Below are 16,463 nucleotides of genomic sequence, written 5' to 3'. Positions count from 1 at the left end.
TCATCCTTCTTTGTAGAGATAAAAATTGTGTTAAAATTTCAATAGTTTTCCAAAATATTGTCTTCAGTAAAAAAAAAGTAAGGTTTTTATATGGTCGCCAAAAGCGAGACAGTAAACAGTTAACTTCCGCGTATAGTAAATTATTTTAATAAGCTTGCTCATAATAAATTGGCTAGGTTCTCCTCTAAATCATGATAAATGTGTATAGCATCTTATAAATATTTAGTTGCTGTTAAAGGCTTTCCCCTTTAGCGTGCTTTGGACAGGTGAAAGGGTCCTTCATTTAAATTGAACTCCATATATGTTCAGCTTTGTAATTAAATTACGTGTTTGGCTTGCTCGACTTAATTAGTCTATTAGTCTTCTTAAACAAAGATTGTTGAACACTGAACTAACAACCGCAGTACTGGATTATTGGATGATTTACAGACACTTAAGAGTAAAAATCGTGATCTTTAGCCTTTTTTGTTTTATTTTATAATATTTATTCTGTTGTAATTTATCATTACGCTTTCGCGGAAGTGCTATTAGGTTACCAACAGCGATTAAATCAAAGGGGATGATTTTTTGAAGCAATTTCTCTGTTCGGCGTGACTTTTGTACAATGGTTGGAACTTTTAAGACTGCTTATCTTGATGAATGAAATCCCTCACCATTATTTATTACCTTTGATACTATTGCGGTTATTTATCAAATTGCTGGAGCACTTTCTGACATAGAAAGATCATTTAATTGATAAAATCATCTCGTTGCACTTAGCGTAAACTGCATCGCTGAAGAATTTTGTTTCAACTTCTTTCCCGAGATGTTTCCTTGAGTTTATTGTCGTTATCTAAACTATGTATGTAAAGATATGATAGAGGCTCTAAATCTGAGCTAATAGTTATGTTTTTATGCACTTTTACTTAACTTGAAATCTTTCAGGGTTATTATGGTGGAATTTTGAAATCGATTTACCACATTTCCTGATGTGCTGAATTTTGAAATTGTATTTTAATTTTGTTTGTTTGATTGTAATATGATTTTTTAATATTTTCATAGCTAAGTAATCAGCTAAAAGTTTCATTTAATTAAATGTCGATCCATATGAGTGACGCCATTTTATAATGAATTTGAGAAAAATTATTTTTAATTTTTTGGAATGTGTATAATAATGCATTGGAAAGTAAAGATGGAAAAGTAGAAAATAATCAAAAGTAGAAAAAACCATTATTTTGGTACATTCATAATAGAATGTTCATATTTTTTTTTTTTTTTACTTTTAAATGTTTTGTAAGCGAACAATTACAGTTGTTAGGTATCTAGTGATAGTGATCAAAATGTTACTAAGAACTGTTATGTTGCTTATATTGTTTAGTAACAGTAATTTGTTTGAATTTCAAGCCGAAAACAGCTGGAATACGAGTGCAAAATCTGGGTCGCTCGTTTAAGAAAGGGTCAGGTATTTTAAATGAACCAAAATAATAAATTTTAATATCAGCAGTATGTTTTTAAAGAAATTGAACGAAAAATATTTTTTATTACTTTTATCATTTTTTCTCTCAAGATTATTCATCTGTTATTAAGGAGACCTTATTGAAACTGTTGCGAAAAAATTAGGAAATTGAATTCTACAGAAGTGACGTAAATACTGTAAATCTTTTTAAAATTAACTATTTACTAAAAATCATAAAACGGGGCAAGCCAGGACATTTAAATCAAATCAGAAACACCTTAGCAATCTTGGACTGTTTTCCTTGGAGAGCAAGAGTCGGAAAGCGGGACTGCATCCATTAATCTGGGACGTCTGTTTACTTAATATGGAGAGTAAAAGTTGGAAAACTGAATTAATATCTACTTTATTTAAAATGAACTGCTTTTAGAAAATGGAATTTAACTTATCCTTTTTAAAAATGGTTTCCTTGTAAGTAAAATGGGGACTCTTTTATTTAAATTAGGAAGACAAATTTGTGACTGGCAGCCGAAATTCGGGATTTCCCGATTAATCTGACAAGTCTTGTAACTTCAGTAAAAAGAAAGATAAACTATTTAATTAAGTATGAATCAACTCTTTGATAGTTTTGTTCTCTAAGCTATGTAATTAGATGACACATTTCTGGAATGTCGTTTTGATTTCACTGAAGAATCTCAAGGACGTTTGAGATATTTACGGATTCCACGTAATTTTCGTATCGAATACTGTCATCTCTGAGTAATTTAATTTAAAAACATGTTAATTTGATGTACACGTCTAACTCATCAAAACCCTGTATGGGATTTTTGATTAATGACATAGTTTCTTTGTCATGTGACAGTAGACAGTTAGTTCCTCATTCAGGCATTTATAAATTTGATTTCAAGGGATGTTGCTCTAAATATTTGCTGTTCCGAACAAGGTGTTTTAATAAGCGCCTTTAGCCTTCTTCTTGCTCAATCTCTGTTATTTTTTATGTTCTGAATTAAAAAAGAAAGTATGTTTTTAAAGAAGCGATGTGTTCTATATGGTTATAGTATGAAAATCAAAGACAATCAAGTGTCAAAATCTAAATTTGCATTTTGATTTCCTCAAGACTATTGATTTGCTCCGCTTCCCTTGTTGCATAATAAACACGGTACTAGCAGTTATATAAATTTAGAGTAGACCAGCTGGAGTATTCTCTTTTCAACTTTCTTATATTTCTTGCAAGCCCGCCTTGTATTTGGCTATGCATTACATAGGGTGAAGAGAATCGAATAGACATTTTGGAAAAGTGTTTCTTTCTTCTGAACAAATGAGTTCAAAATTTAAATCAACTCTTTAGTGTTGTTGTTAAGAGAACCACATACTAAAATTCATCCACTTAGCTTGTTGTGATTTTGGATTATCGCGCTAGCATACACACGAATAGGCACTGACTTCTTTAAAAGATTTGGAACTCATTTGATATGGATATACTATTCGGAGACTTAAGATACATGTAAAATTTCATCCTAGTTCGCTGCGTTTTGGACATATCGTGTTGACAGACTGACTGATAGGCATACAGATAATATTCCAAAAATTTGTGATACAAATGCAGAGAGATCTAAAATGCGGAGATCAATTAAAAGAAATCTCGAAATTAATTACAAAATTAAATTTTTTGATGCTTGCAGTATTTAATTTTTGTATATCTCATTCAAGAAAATTAAAAATAACTATTTTATTATTAGAGAGAATAATACTGTATTGTCGTGAAATTATCAAAAATGCTTTCACAGCATATTTTAAATGGCATACATTAACCGTAATGGAAATAATTGGCAAGTTAGTAAAGTGCCTTAATGCACTTACGCATTTCATTTTCTTTCGTAGATATATAACGAAATTTTTCTATCTCTATTCTGCATAAAATTTTGGGGCCCTTGACTTTTAACTGTGTGCTACGATTTAAAATTCACAGCATATAACCGATTGGTAAAACAAAGCTTACTTTTCTTATTTTAACTTCTTCGTTTGTAACCATACATTTTTAAACGAGTTTCATTCTGCAAAATATGTATATATTTATGATTTTCTCCAGGAAATAAAGAAACCCTTTTTATTTCCAACAACCATTTAAATGATGAATTTTATCTTTGAGATGGAATTCTTGTCATTTCTTGCCTGGTTAAGTTTAAAACTCTTGAGAGGTTTGTTTACAGGATTCCTTTATAGGTTTCGAATCCTATTTTTAGCATTGAAGTGTCGTCATCGAACTACTCCAAATTTTCATAATCAGCAGTTGATGGTAAAACTAGATACTGTAATCTTACAATAAACAGGGAACGAGGAGGCATGTTAAACGTCTATAAGATAGGATATTATCTCGGGTCATGACTGTGATTAGCTTTTGTTTACTTGACTTTAATAGCGTTTTGAACTTCCTTGTATTAAAACGGACAAACGCTTTAAAAACCTTTCATATCATAAACAAAGTTTTAAAAATTATCCGGAGCATTCGATTCTGTGTGTTAATTATTTAACCCCTTGATGTATGGATTTCTTCTACTAGCTGAGGGGGAGGAGATTTATGTTTATATGATGATATACGTCAGAGATTCGGAATTGCTTTGATCTAAAAATACATTGCGCTTCTCGTATTTGTTGCTTGTAATATTACGTCATAGTATATTTTGAGAACATGTTCTAATTGGGTGATGGTTGACATATCACTTACGCATATCATAGAATTATAATATCATGTAAATTAATTCCATTAAATAATGTGTCATGATTGGACCATTTAATTGCTACTTCCTACCATATAAGAGCTTAAAAAAAACTTGAGATATTAAAATGTATACAAAATTTTGCCTTTTAAACACCTTAATTACAGCTTTCACTATAAAAAAAAAACTGTAAAACTGTAACTCAGATTCGTCATTGTCCGCTAAGGGGTTAATTCAAAACTTTCGATTTAACCCTGCGTGTTATATCCATTTTACAAGAGTTTAATTCTATCTCAGAATTAAATCTTGCATCTTCTATTTTACATTCTTTTAAAATATAATCGTCCAATTAATGACGATGATATTCCGTAAAAGGCACCAAGATTATAGATACTGCAGTTTATCTTGTTTATCGTTGGCGGAATTTTTCTGCTCTGTCTGCTAGTTTATTTTGGCAGGTTTTTACTTTATTTAGTCTGTGAAAAGAAACATTTTGAATTTTTTGGATAGCACGTGATATTGAGGCATCAGTTAAACGTTGTGTAACTCTTCATAAATCTTTCGATATACATAAAACAGATGCACGTAATTTCGCATAGATTACGCCATGGTTTGGTTCCAGTGCCAACATTCACTGCCAGTATTAATTACAGTATGTTAAACTAAATATAGTATACAGGTATTTTTAGTAAAATGGGTAGTTCTTGTTAGTTTACGTCTGCCTTCAGATAAAAGAAAATATGTGGGAGTCACCATGTCTTAAACTAATAGTGATGTTCCTTAACTAAAATAAAGCAAGATGGGTTTTATCAAAATTTTTTCATAAACATTCATATAAAAATATGTAAACAATATCGGAAAATATTTTTTAAACTCTTGCAAAAATGTTTCTTATATTGACAATTATCAAAGTCATGACAGTTATTAAATCAAAATTTTTATAAGATAACTTTTATTTAACTCTTAAGAAGTATTTCTATGATATTTATTTCGTAAGTGATAGTGTAACTAGACAAACTCGAAACAATATGCAAGAATTTAACAAATGTTTAAAAAGTAAAACACTGTTATATTTACTGCGGGATTCTTGTGAGATGCAATTCTGTTGCCATTCAATGTAAAAAATGATCATTTATGTAAATACAAACTTCTAGTCCTTAATTCTTACTGTATTTCTGGTTTTGGTATATTTAATTGCCAAATTGTAACTTTTTCTTAGATTTTAATTTTTTTAAAAGTTCGTTATTTAAGACTGTCTCAGGAAAGTTATTGTTTCAACGTGGGAAAGGCGCTATCGTTATGTTATACTATTTTAGAAACGAAATATTTTGGTAAGGCGATATTAGTACGGGTGACCCGATCAACATTTAATACAACACTCGCAAGTCGGATATATTAATGAAGAGCGTCCTTCAAAGATATTATTAATCACAACAAAAAACACCCTTCAGTATTTAATCAACACCTCAAATCACGAAAAGGAACCATCAATTTAACGGGCGGCTTCTTCAAATACAGCTACTGAAATGACAGTACGCTTCAATACGCAAATAATATATTGCACTTCTCCTTGGTAAAGCATGCTAGGAAAAAAAATTAAAGCAGAAAAAAATATTAAAGAAAAAATTGCTAACTCAACATCAATACGTAATCGCCAGTCACGTAATATATGCACGCAGGTGCAAATAAACCCCGAAGTCTTCATTGAAAGCTTTGGTGAGGAATTTTAAGACCAATGCGTCTCAAAAAGAAATGATGGAGAGCTATTCAAGGATGTCTGATTTAACTAAACGTGGCCGATTTGACTTCCAGTTTCAGTAGCTTATTTAACCTTCTCCTTTTGCATATTCAATAATTGTTATTAAAAGGGATATGCCTACTTTGTTTATCATATGACCCTGAATGGTAATTTTCGGTAACCATTCACAGGAAGAGCCTCTTATTTCTGTCTGAATTTTTCGGACGACTTTGATCATGGTACTGCCCTTCAATTTGCATGTCATATTTTAATTCTGTTCCTTTTTTCTTTTTATGTTAAAAAGTAAAAAATTGATTATTTTATGGGGAATCCAAGGATACTTTTTAAAAAAAAGAAATTATTCGTAATTTTCCTAATCTAAATATGCTGCAGTTTACTTTGCGATTGTTTTAGTAGTGTTATTTTAACGTTACTGGAAAATGAATTTCTTTTTTCTTTCGACTATTATTTCTTTCATATCCCACATTCTATATTTCGATTCTTTTTATTGTATTACATTCTAATTTTATTATATATTTGCCAAAATCATAGATTATATATTGTATTTTATTATAAACTTTTAACGTTTCGCTACATTTTTTGCAGGACGTATTCGTGGTGAGAAACCTTTTGTGTCTCTTTGCCACTTTGTTCAAGAATGGCCCAAGCTCTCACCCAAACAAAAGAAAGGTTTCCGCAAACTTTATCAGCAAGGATGTCGTTGTAGAGTAAGTAGAATATTTAATTGAACGAAGCATAATGTCTTATCGGAAATCCAAAAATTAACTCTAACTGGATTCTAATTTATTCTTTAAATTGTGCTGTGACGACATTATTTATGATCTAGTGCGTATATTGTAAAGTCTTTCGGAATCCTAGTTATAATATTTCGTCAGATAATTTGTTGTTTAAGACGTTTGAGGTACGATAACTTCCTGAAATTATGGATAATAACTAAATAACTTTCTGGGATTATGGACTTCATTAAAACCAAAATTTAGGCCTAGAGGGTGGGTTGTAATTACACGTATTCTTTAGTATTTCATGAGGTCTTGGTGTTTCATGCATTATTATTGATCTTTGGGAAATTATTCTTAATATATAAATATAATTACATAGTTTTGTCATATCAACCGTTTTCTCAATGAATTATAGTGTATTTTGTATGGTACTGTGATTTTTTTTTCATCAGTTGAATAGATGTTGCCATTGATGAAAATGCACAGCCTAATTATTCATTCCATGGATACCATAGCCAGTAAAATTAACATAAAATCATCATTTTTATACTTAGTAATTACAACGTTCTAGTCCCAGGTGTTGCTCTTGAACACTTCATTCTTCAGCAATGTCAAAATGCATCAACCTCTCAATAATCTATTACTGTCCTTGATATTTTATGACAAGAAAAAAATGCATATTTTTGAAAGTAGCAGTCACGTGGTAGAGGATTAAAATCCATATAATTTATTAATTCATTTAAAAGATTTTATTTAATAATAACTAATATTTAATAGATTTCCTCAGTTCTAAACTGGCCATTTTATGTTAATGAACGTATATACTGCCTTGAATCTTAATTTTGATCTTGTAATTTTCTCGTTTTAGGTTCGTATGCCAAGCTTCGTAAAGAATCATCGTGAGCCTTATTGCGCTTGGGAAACATTCCGTGGCAAGACAGACTGTCAAGGATTGTATTCTCTATGCGTTCCCATGGCGCATACTACGAATGGCACAGAAGAATGTTCCTGGGTGAGCACAGCGCAGTACAGACGGTGTATGAAAGAACGGAAATACGAAAGAGAGATGGAGCCCTAAACAAGATTTAAGTTTCCTGAATAAAAGATCAAGGATCTATTGGATCGCATAAAACTGTGTATATACGGGGCAAGACAAACGTATATATATATATATACATGTATTAGATCTGATATCTGTGTACGATGTAACCATGTATATGTTACAGCTTTAGTTATCAGAGGTGTTTATATCTAAATTTTGGTGTGAAATCTAATATGTATATTATTTGGCAGAGGAACATCTACAAAACCTTTAAGCAGGAACTTAACTTCATTGTTTATATTACGATACTATGGGTATTACATTATATATGAAAAATCAGATCCTGTTTCAATCGAACTTGGGGAATGTAAATTTCATTATTTTTTGTCGGTGTTCCTAATATGCTTAAACTTGTATTTATTTGTCATTCTTTAGTGTTCATGTTCGGATTTTAATTTAGTTTTACCTGTGGTCATATTGTGTATTGAATGTGGAAGAAATATTCAGTATTAAATTCTGGAAGAAATGAGATGTATTTGTAAGATTAGTGTTCAGTTTTTTATATAGGATGAAATCCACCCTTTAAAAGTTTCTTTCTGCTTAGTATATGGATATGCTAGGGCCAACTATGATTATAAATTTGCATTGTTGCTTTTGTGCATTAGCTTGCACGTGATTTCATTTTTTTAAAGAAGACTTAAATGACGTGATGAGTGATGAACTCATTTAATTTGTAAAAACGCATAGTTGCTATATTCTCCAATATATGTTTTAAACCAACTGTTCATTTCACAATATTAAATATATGTAGGGTTGTGTGCTTTTAGAAATTGTCATTTTAATCACTGGTTAGTTGCCATTTTTTTAAATGAAAAAATGGACACATTTTCATTTTGTTATGCATGCATTTTTTTATGTATTTCATTCAATATTTTGAAGATTCATGAAATTGGATCGTATGTAAAATTTTATTTCATTCTCAACTGTATGATACTTTAATCTGAGATTTTTTTAAGTAGCGAAAATGAGTTTTTTTGTGAATATGTTGTGATTCTATGCGTTCGGGAAACGCAATAATTTTTTTAACCGGAACAAAGAAAATTAAAAATTAAAACCCGAAAAATGATTTTAAAATTATTTGTGGATTATTAGAATCCTAGAAAAATATGTACGATTTCTATTATATATGTGTGTGTGGTATGAAACAATGTATATTTGTTTTAAGGATTTTTCCTTTCTGTACAGTATCTTCCTTTTTTGTACTTTTGAGTATCGGCTGAAACATGGTATTTATATTATGAACATCATAATTTTGGGTGTGAAATTTACATGTAAAAAAGGGACACGTAACGCGAATAAATACTATGTCTCTAAATTTTTTCCTTATATGCATTTCGTCGAATTTATTGCATTTTTAATTTAAAAAAAATAATGATTTATTTATTTCTTAAGAAAAAGTAAAAGCCTTAGATTTAGAAACAGTTTGCATAGCTCATTTTGCATGTTTAAGAAATTAAGGTTTATTGAAACTCTGAGAACCAGACACTTTTTTAAATTATTAAATGCTTATAATCCAAATTACCTGAAATTCAAGTATGTTAAAAACCAATTAAAATTGATTTCAATGAATTTAATTTTTTATAATTATCCAATCCTAAATCTGTTAATTTAACTTATTGAGATAAAAAAAAAATTGTACCTTTAAATTTTTACTAAGAATTATACTAAATATATTAGTTCCAATGCATTAATTGGAATGTTTCATCCTATTTTTGAGGCCTGAATGAGCTTAAGCAGATGGATATAGTTTTTTTGCGTTTGCTAATTCAATGAAATTCAGTGCCATAAATGCTTCATTATCTGAGGCTGAAATTCATTATCATTCATCATTATTCAAGTCATTAGATTCCAGCTTTTCTCTACAGTAATCGTAGATTAAACACATATTCTTCATTTTAATTTAATTTTTTACATTATTTTATCATTGAGGCGAATGTAGGATACACTTACGCGTCTTATACTTTTTTGTAAAGCCTAGAACATGCGAGTAAAATCTTGTTAAGGTACGCTTGACAAAAGCATACTTCTTGTTTAAGTTCAAATGATTTCTTTCTATGTTTTTGCAGGCATGTTCTAAGTTTTTATTCATTTCATGTAAAGCGTTGGAACTGTATCTGAAAAGAATAAGGAAGAAAAATGTGAGTTTTTTTTATGTAGATTTGGTTGAACACATTTATTTGTAGTTTTACTGTGATATGTCGATAAAACGGAAGAGAGCTTACAATGGCCGATTTTAGTCTGCCTCTGTGGCTCATCTTTTACGCTTTACTGACCTCATTAGTTATGATTTGTACGTACAGTTTCCATATGTATGTTATTTTCTTTCTTTTTGTAAATAAACGTTTTTGATACTTAATTTGTATTTTTATTCATTTCTTTCTTTTCCCGTGTTATGAATTAATTTAAACACATTTTCATATATATAACCATCTATGGTCAATGTCAGTTCAAGTTGACAGCATGTCGAAAGCTATGAGTGACTGCATTCTAGATGAATAACGTAATACATGCGTCTACACGTAATAGGGTTATCGGTGGAGCTCTTCGAAATTAAATAATTTCGTTTAAAATATTGTGTGTCACCAACCCGGAATAGTGACTGCTAATTATTTAGATCTAAATTCTGATCATATATATTAAATTATACTGAAATATATATATATTAAATTATATTCAGAATTATTTAATGGGCTTAATGATATGCCATCTTACTGTCTTTGTTACTATCCACGTTATCAATTTCTATAGTATTTTTAAAATTTTCTATACAGTATATTTAAAACTATATATTCTTTTCTCTACAGTACATTTAAAAATTGCGCATTAAATGGAAATAATGAATCTTATAACCTCTGTTCGATGGTTATCCTGTGGTTCGATTCGATGGTTAACAAAGCTCTAATTATTTGCACGTAACGATAGTGATGGCCAGTTTCGAGCGCTTGATTTATTTTGAGTGGATGTCGAATAACATAGAGATTATTTGGTAAGAATTATATTTGGGGTTTTTCTTTTCCTTTGTTCATTGGGGTGTGCTTTCAAGAATCGGGCCAATTTCAACGAGCAATGTACTCTAGGCATGACACTTGTTCTAGTAAGAAGTTCTTTCAGTTATACTGTACACAGACAAATTAAAGCGATAAAATGTTGGTTTGGTAATATGCTTTAGATATTTAATCAAGGCATAAAAAATAATTTTGAAATATAAGGTGCGTTCAATATTTAAATATTTTCTTTTGCATTGTTCGAGTGAACGGCATAACAGTCCTTAATAATTACAAATATCACTTGCTTCAGATTGCAACAAGATATTGCATTTAAATAGTTAAGTATTTTAAAATTTGAATTAACGACCATCATAACCTGTGCTTAGAAAACTGTGCAATACCCCGACCTAGCCAGAAGCCATGTGGGAAGCTTGATGGGGTAGTTGATGAGCAACTCCACCAAGCACTAAGGAACAAACTACACTAGATGACATTGGCCGCTTACAAACAATAAAGAACCCTCTAGAGAAAACGCATATTGGTACAGAAAAAGAATGGAAAAAAACCATTACATTTTACATTACATATTAAGTTGTGAAGTATCAAAAATGCTTAAAATACATTGAATGAGCGTTAATTTTTTTACATTAGGAGAGAGCTAAATACAAAAGCTCTGCGCTTAGAAACTCATGTTAAATTTCCCAAGTATATAATGTTTAAACATTTAAGGAAGTCATTTATTGCAGGATTAGAGTCGGGAAAAAAAATTCGTTACAAATTAATAATTCAATTCAAGGTTGACTTAAAAGCTGTCATATCATAGAAAATGTTACACAATTTTTAAAAGAAAAAAAATCCTAACATATATGATCAGTTAATTAGAATACAACATTGTAAGGAAATGGTTCGAATAAATTATCTTTGTCTGTTAAACTAAACATAAACGTAAGTTTCATGAAATGGTAAATTAAAACACTGAATTTTGTATTTAGCGATTGTTTATGGTGAATTTTTTTTATATTGCAGTTTTAAGTAACAGTATTCAGTTTTCAAACATATGGCTTGGATAAATATGCTAATGGGAGAGGGTGAAAGGGGAAATAACTGCTTTAAAGATGACACTTATTCCCCACTTTCCATTTTTTTATTTTTTATTATTTAATTCGCTCATCATCGGAATGCTGCAAAAAAAGATTTAAATTACTCGAGTGCCACCAAGTATATGTAGTTATGGTACATTATCTAAGAATTATGTTTTTGCTTATAAAATTTTGTGACCGTAGACCAAAAAAGATGCTCATACAATTTTGATATAATCCTGAAATTTTCTTCTTTAGGTTTCTGGATATATGTGTAATATGACCACTATTTTTTTTAATGTCCTTTATTTGGATATTCCGAGCTTTCTTTGCAGAACATTTTGACGAACATGCCAGCATAAATAACATTAACCCTAGGTTGAAATGCCCCATTGTATATCACTCGCTAGAATTTGATTTGAAAACTGAAAATACGGTGAAAGTTGTTCTGCAAGCTGACGAAAATTGTCAAGGCTTGTCGTAAACAAAACGCTTTTCTATGTAAGAAGGGAAAGGCCAGAGCATAACACCGAATCGTCATGTTGGAGGGGCAGAAATGACTGAAATCTCTTCAACAATTTTCTACTGTTATTCATAAGAAATGATCCCAACACGAAATTGCTTCCCCGCTGCTTTTGTGCCATTGTTCCCTCTATAATATATTTGATTCGGATTTGGAAGGCAGGGCTTTCATATCACAAAAACCTGTTTTTATTTATTTCCTTTGGGGTAGTATCCTTTGGACAGATTTTTTTTCCTTGCCATGAATTGAAGAAATGAGCTAAAAGCATTCGCTAGAAAAAGTCATTTGTTTATTTACTTGTTGTTTGGAGGATGGTGTCAGTCGAACGCAACATTTTTTTTTTAAATCTCAAATAACAAAATACCTTTAAGGTTACTTAACTTTTCTTAATTCATGTGACCGTAATGAAACGTAACAACTTATTCAAAAACTCGAACTAAAAAAATTGGGTCTAAAATTAAGTATAACAAGAGAAAGTTTTAAAACTAAAAATAATGGTAAATTTATATATATATATATATATATATATATATATATATATATATATATATATATATATATATATATATATATATTTAACACTTTTATAATGAATAATAGATAAATAATAATAAACATTAAGTAATTTTAATAAATTAAAGTGATAATATTTATATTAAAAGCCTTTTTTAAAATTTTAATAACAACAGCTTTAATAACTAAATCATATACAGTAGTTTGAATACAATAATCTTACAACTGGCATCTAACATATTTAAATTTTTAAAAAGGCAGACTTTTTTGTTGCTTTTTTTAACTAAATGCATTGTGCAGTAGTAAAATCTAACAGCGGATTAATGACCTTGAAAATTCATTCACTTATGATCATTCAGGATACAAAGTATAATGGCATTTACTATGTGATATTAAAACAATGTTTAACGATCCTTAACTTTTAATTATTCAAAATAAATACTAAATACAGAACGATATTTTAATATTATGTTAACTCTCTGAATCTGAATACAGCATAAATACAACGTGCTTTCTTACAAATTTACATAACCGGCAGGCTCAGAGTGTTAATAAGAAATTCAAGGGGCAGGGAAAAACTTCGACAACAAAGTGGTATTAAAAAAAGTTTAATTACCCAAATACCACTACTATACATTTATTTTTAAGTGATATTTCATGTTCTCTTTCTTTGTTACATTTCTTATTTTTGAATATTTTGCCTTTGTTAATCTTTGTGTTTCTCTTTTATTTCTCTGTCTCCACAATGAATCACATCCAGTGGCGTAGCTAGACAGTATGAAGTTCGGGAAATATTTAGGGTGGGGCTCATTGTTAAATCGTAGAGGGTATGATCATAGGGACCTTAGTGGTGTCTATGTGCTCATATAATTGTAATACTTTGAGTTGGAAACCCCGAAGACTGTGTGCCCCTAACACTTCGGCCGTCCTGGCACCCTATAATTATTCTTGTCTTAGCAGTTAAAAATCATTTTTAGCTTATTTTTACATTTTTAATCACGTATGAATAATGTTAATATGTTAATTAAAATCCTATTTTAAAAAATTATCTTTAGCATCTGTTTCCAGGCAGTAACTAGAGTTTAAAAAAAAAAACCAGTTTCACTTTCTATTCCTTTTATTGTACATAGATATTCCTATAGTATTTAGTATTCTATTTTATAAACCTGCCCATTTCACTAGTTTCAGTTAATGGTACTGAATTAGAAATGAACAGAATACAATTTATAATAATTAATACTTAACCACAAACACAATTTAGTAATTAAATGTCTCAATTTGGTTAAGAGCCTTTTATGTTGACAGTAGTTTCGAGATAAGTAGGATTTCATAAAATTTTGCCTTTAATCCTCACACATCATCAATTTTACGAATTAAAAAAGTGTACTGTTTTTGTACAAAACATTCATAAAGAGTCTTATCCTAAAATATGTATCCCTAAATAGTCTTTCAGCATTGTTTGAATACAGAATATCCTGAAAGAGTCTTATACTTAAAGTATGTATCCACAAAGAGTCTTTCAGTTCTATGATACGTTTTAATGTATAGTTAATTTTATATATTCAAAGACGCTTTTTAAAAGAGCTACATGAACTGATTTTTTTTATCTATTGGCAATATAGGCAGTTAAAAGTTTTCATGCCTCTGTTTCTTTTTGTTTCAATTTGAAGTATATAAATGTATAGAAAAAAAAAGATGGAAAATGTAATAAATTTGAATGAATGAAAGGGAATTTTGCGTGGCTTTCATATTTGAAAAAAATCGAAGATATAAGTTACGGAAAATGTAGTGCGATCATTTTTAAGTTTGGTATTTGGAGAGTGTTCAATTCTCTCTAAAAAAAAGCATAATGATGTGCTGAGTTTACAATAAAGTATGTCCAGCAGATGAATTTCATCATTCTGAATTTATTTTTTAATGTTTGACGGTTATTAAAAAAGCTACTCTGTCGTATCATCAAAAATATCAATCAATATCAAAAAACGCTAATACAAAGAATTTTTCGATTTATGTCTCGAACTTTTAAGAAAAGAAAAGCCCCTCCCCCTTTTTTTTTAAATTTTTAATAACAATCCTCTGTTTTAAGGTTATGCTATTTTATAATTTTATTTAACCAAGAACACTCATCGGATGAATATTTCTAATTTTAGTTAATAAAACCACAGAAAGCAGAAATCGATGGAAGTAATTTTATCTGGAATGGAAGAAAAAAAAAGAGCTTTGATAATGGAGATGTTTTTTAAAACTGACAGTCAAATAAAGCAAAGAAATTATATCGAATAAATGTAATTAAAAGTATATAATTCAGATTTTTTTTTCATTCATAAGAAGTTTTCTTTCATTTAAAAGCGCTGCATGAATATTTAAATAGTGATATATCTATATCTAAAATATTGATTTAACTCTTCTCTCTAGCTTTATCCACTTTTATAGACAACTTTTACAGCAAGAAGAAAAACACCTAATCATATGAGTAATAGTTGTTTCATTTGAGAAAGTTGTGGATAACTGATAGTAATGATCAAGTATTGCTTTCCTTTTTTCGAATGTGAAATTTCTTTCACTTTATGAGCCCATTCTTTTTTTCCCTACCAGAGCCATCCCGTCTGCCTGGCACTTTGCCAAGACCCATCTTTTTAAGCTGGATAAGTAATAGCTGAAAGTATTAAAAAGAATTTGAGGAATTTTAATAGAAACTTACCATTTCCTTATGATTCGGAAAGTACGACTGCTCGATGAGGGGGAAGTTTTCTTTGCCTAATCGTCTCTGCATGTGAAGAAGTTGTGAGAACTGTAAGAAAGTGAGGAAATATAGTTTCGTTTCTAGTCTTTAATCATGCATTTCATTTAAAAAAGAAAAGTCATTGTATGCATGACTACAGCGAATTCCCTACGAAGAGAATACAGCTTTAAAGAAGAGAAAAGTCATATGACTGCTAGCAACAATAGTACAGAGGAAAAAAATAAAGGCATTTTCTAGTCGATGAAATTCAAATTTGATAATTTACCATTCTAGAAGGACTCGCAATTAGGTTTAGCCCACTCTTTGAGCACTGTTAGATAATCAAAATCAATTAAGAAAATCAAAGTAGTCTAAATTATAACACTGATGTGCTCGATTTTAAAAGATTTATTAGACTTCATTTACGACAATATTAAGTAAAATAAAATTAGCTATGGATCCAAATGTAGACATTGGAGTAGCAGGAAATTTCACTGACCAACAGAAACAAACAAGTTTTAGTTGTAAATACTAAGAAGAAGTCACGCATCAGATTAAAGGGCTTTATGCCCCCTGGAAAATTAGGACCTCTACGAAGATACCCATGTAATAAACCCACATATTAACGGGGACACTAGTTAACTAGGTATTTCTTTCTATTCCACACTAATTCAAGCCTTTGAACCAGTATTTTTGTATTTTCATGCTTTTGTTGATTTCCATATGATTAAAGTAAAGTAAAAAGCGCTAAACATTTAGTGAAGAAAACGTTGCTGATTTTTCGTATATCAAGATATAAAATTTAGAACAGGTACCGTTGAATGGATGGCGCTCTGAGCAAGGGTACAATCGTAAAGGTATGTCACAAAGTTTTTGATAAAAATTTATTAGCTTCATTTTTTAAATTCCT

The 16,463-nt window shown here is 29.9% G+C and overlaps 2 protein-coding genes across 6 annotated transcripts in view; one reads left to right on the top strand and one right to left on the bottom strand.

Annotated features, from left to right (window-relative positions):
* LOC129960006 (tissue inhibitor of metalloproteinase-like) overlaps positions 1 to 10,085 on the top strand; it is a 109,189-nt gene extending 99,104 nt beyond the window's left edge. For all 3 annotated transcript variants that reach the window (XM_056072993.1, XM_056072992.1, XM_056072994.1), the window contains exons 6-7: positions 6,494 to 6,615; positions 7,496 to 10,085. In XM_056072993.1, coding sequence (XP_055928968.1) covers positions 6,494 to 6,615; positions 7,496 to 7,705 — 332 coding nt within the window. In that variant the 3' untranslated portion in view covers positions 7,706 to 10,085. The remainder of the gene's footprint in view (positions 1 to 6,493; positions 6,616 to 7,495) is intronic.
* Positions 1 to 16,463, bottom strand: part of LOC129960003 (synapsin-like) — a 415,673-nt gene that overhangs the window by 191,956 nt on the left and 207,254 nt on the right. For all 3 annotated transcript variants that reach the window (XM_056072983.1, XM_056072982.1, XM_056072984.1), the window contains exon 8: positions 15,533 to 15,622. In XM_056072983.1, coding sequence (XP_055928958.1) covers positions 15,533 to 15,622 — 90 coding nt within the window. The remainder of the gene's footprint in view (positions 1 to 15,532; positions 15,623 to 16,463) is intronic.

This window comes from Argiope bruennichi, chromosome X2 (genome assembly GCF_947563725.1).
Source record: "Argiope bruennichi chromosome X2, qqArgBrue1.1, whole genome shotgun sequence".
Classification (NCBI taxonomy): Eukaryota; Metazoa; Arthropoda; class Arachnida; order Araneae; family Araneidae; genus Argiope; species Argiope bruennichi.
This window is presented reverse-complemented; position numbering and strand designations above follow the sequence as displayed.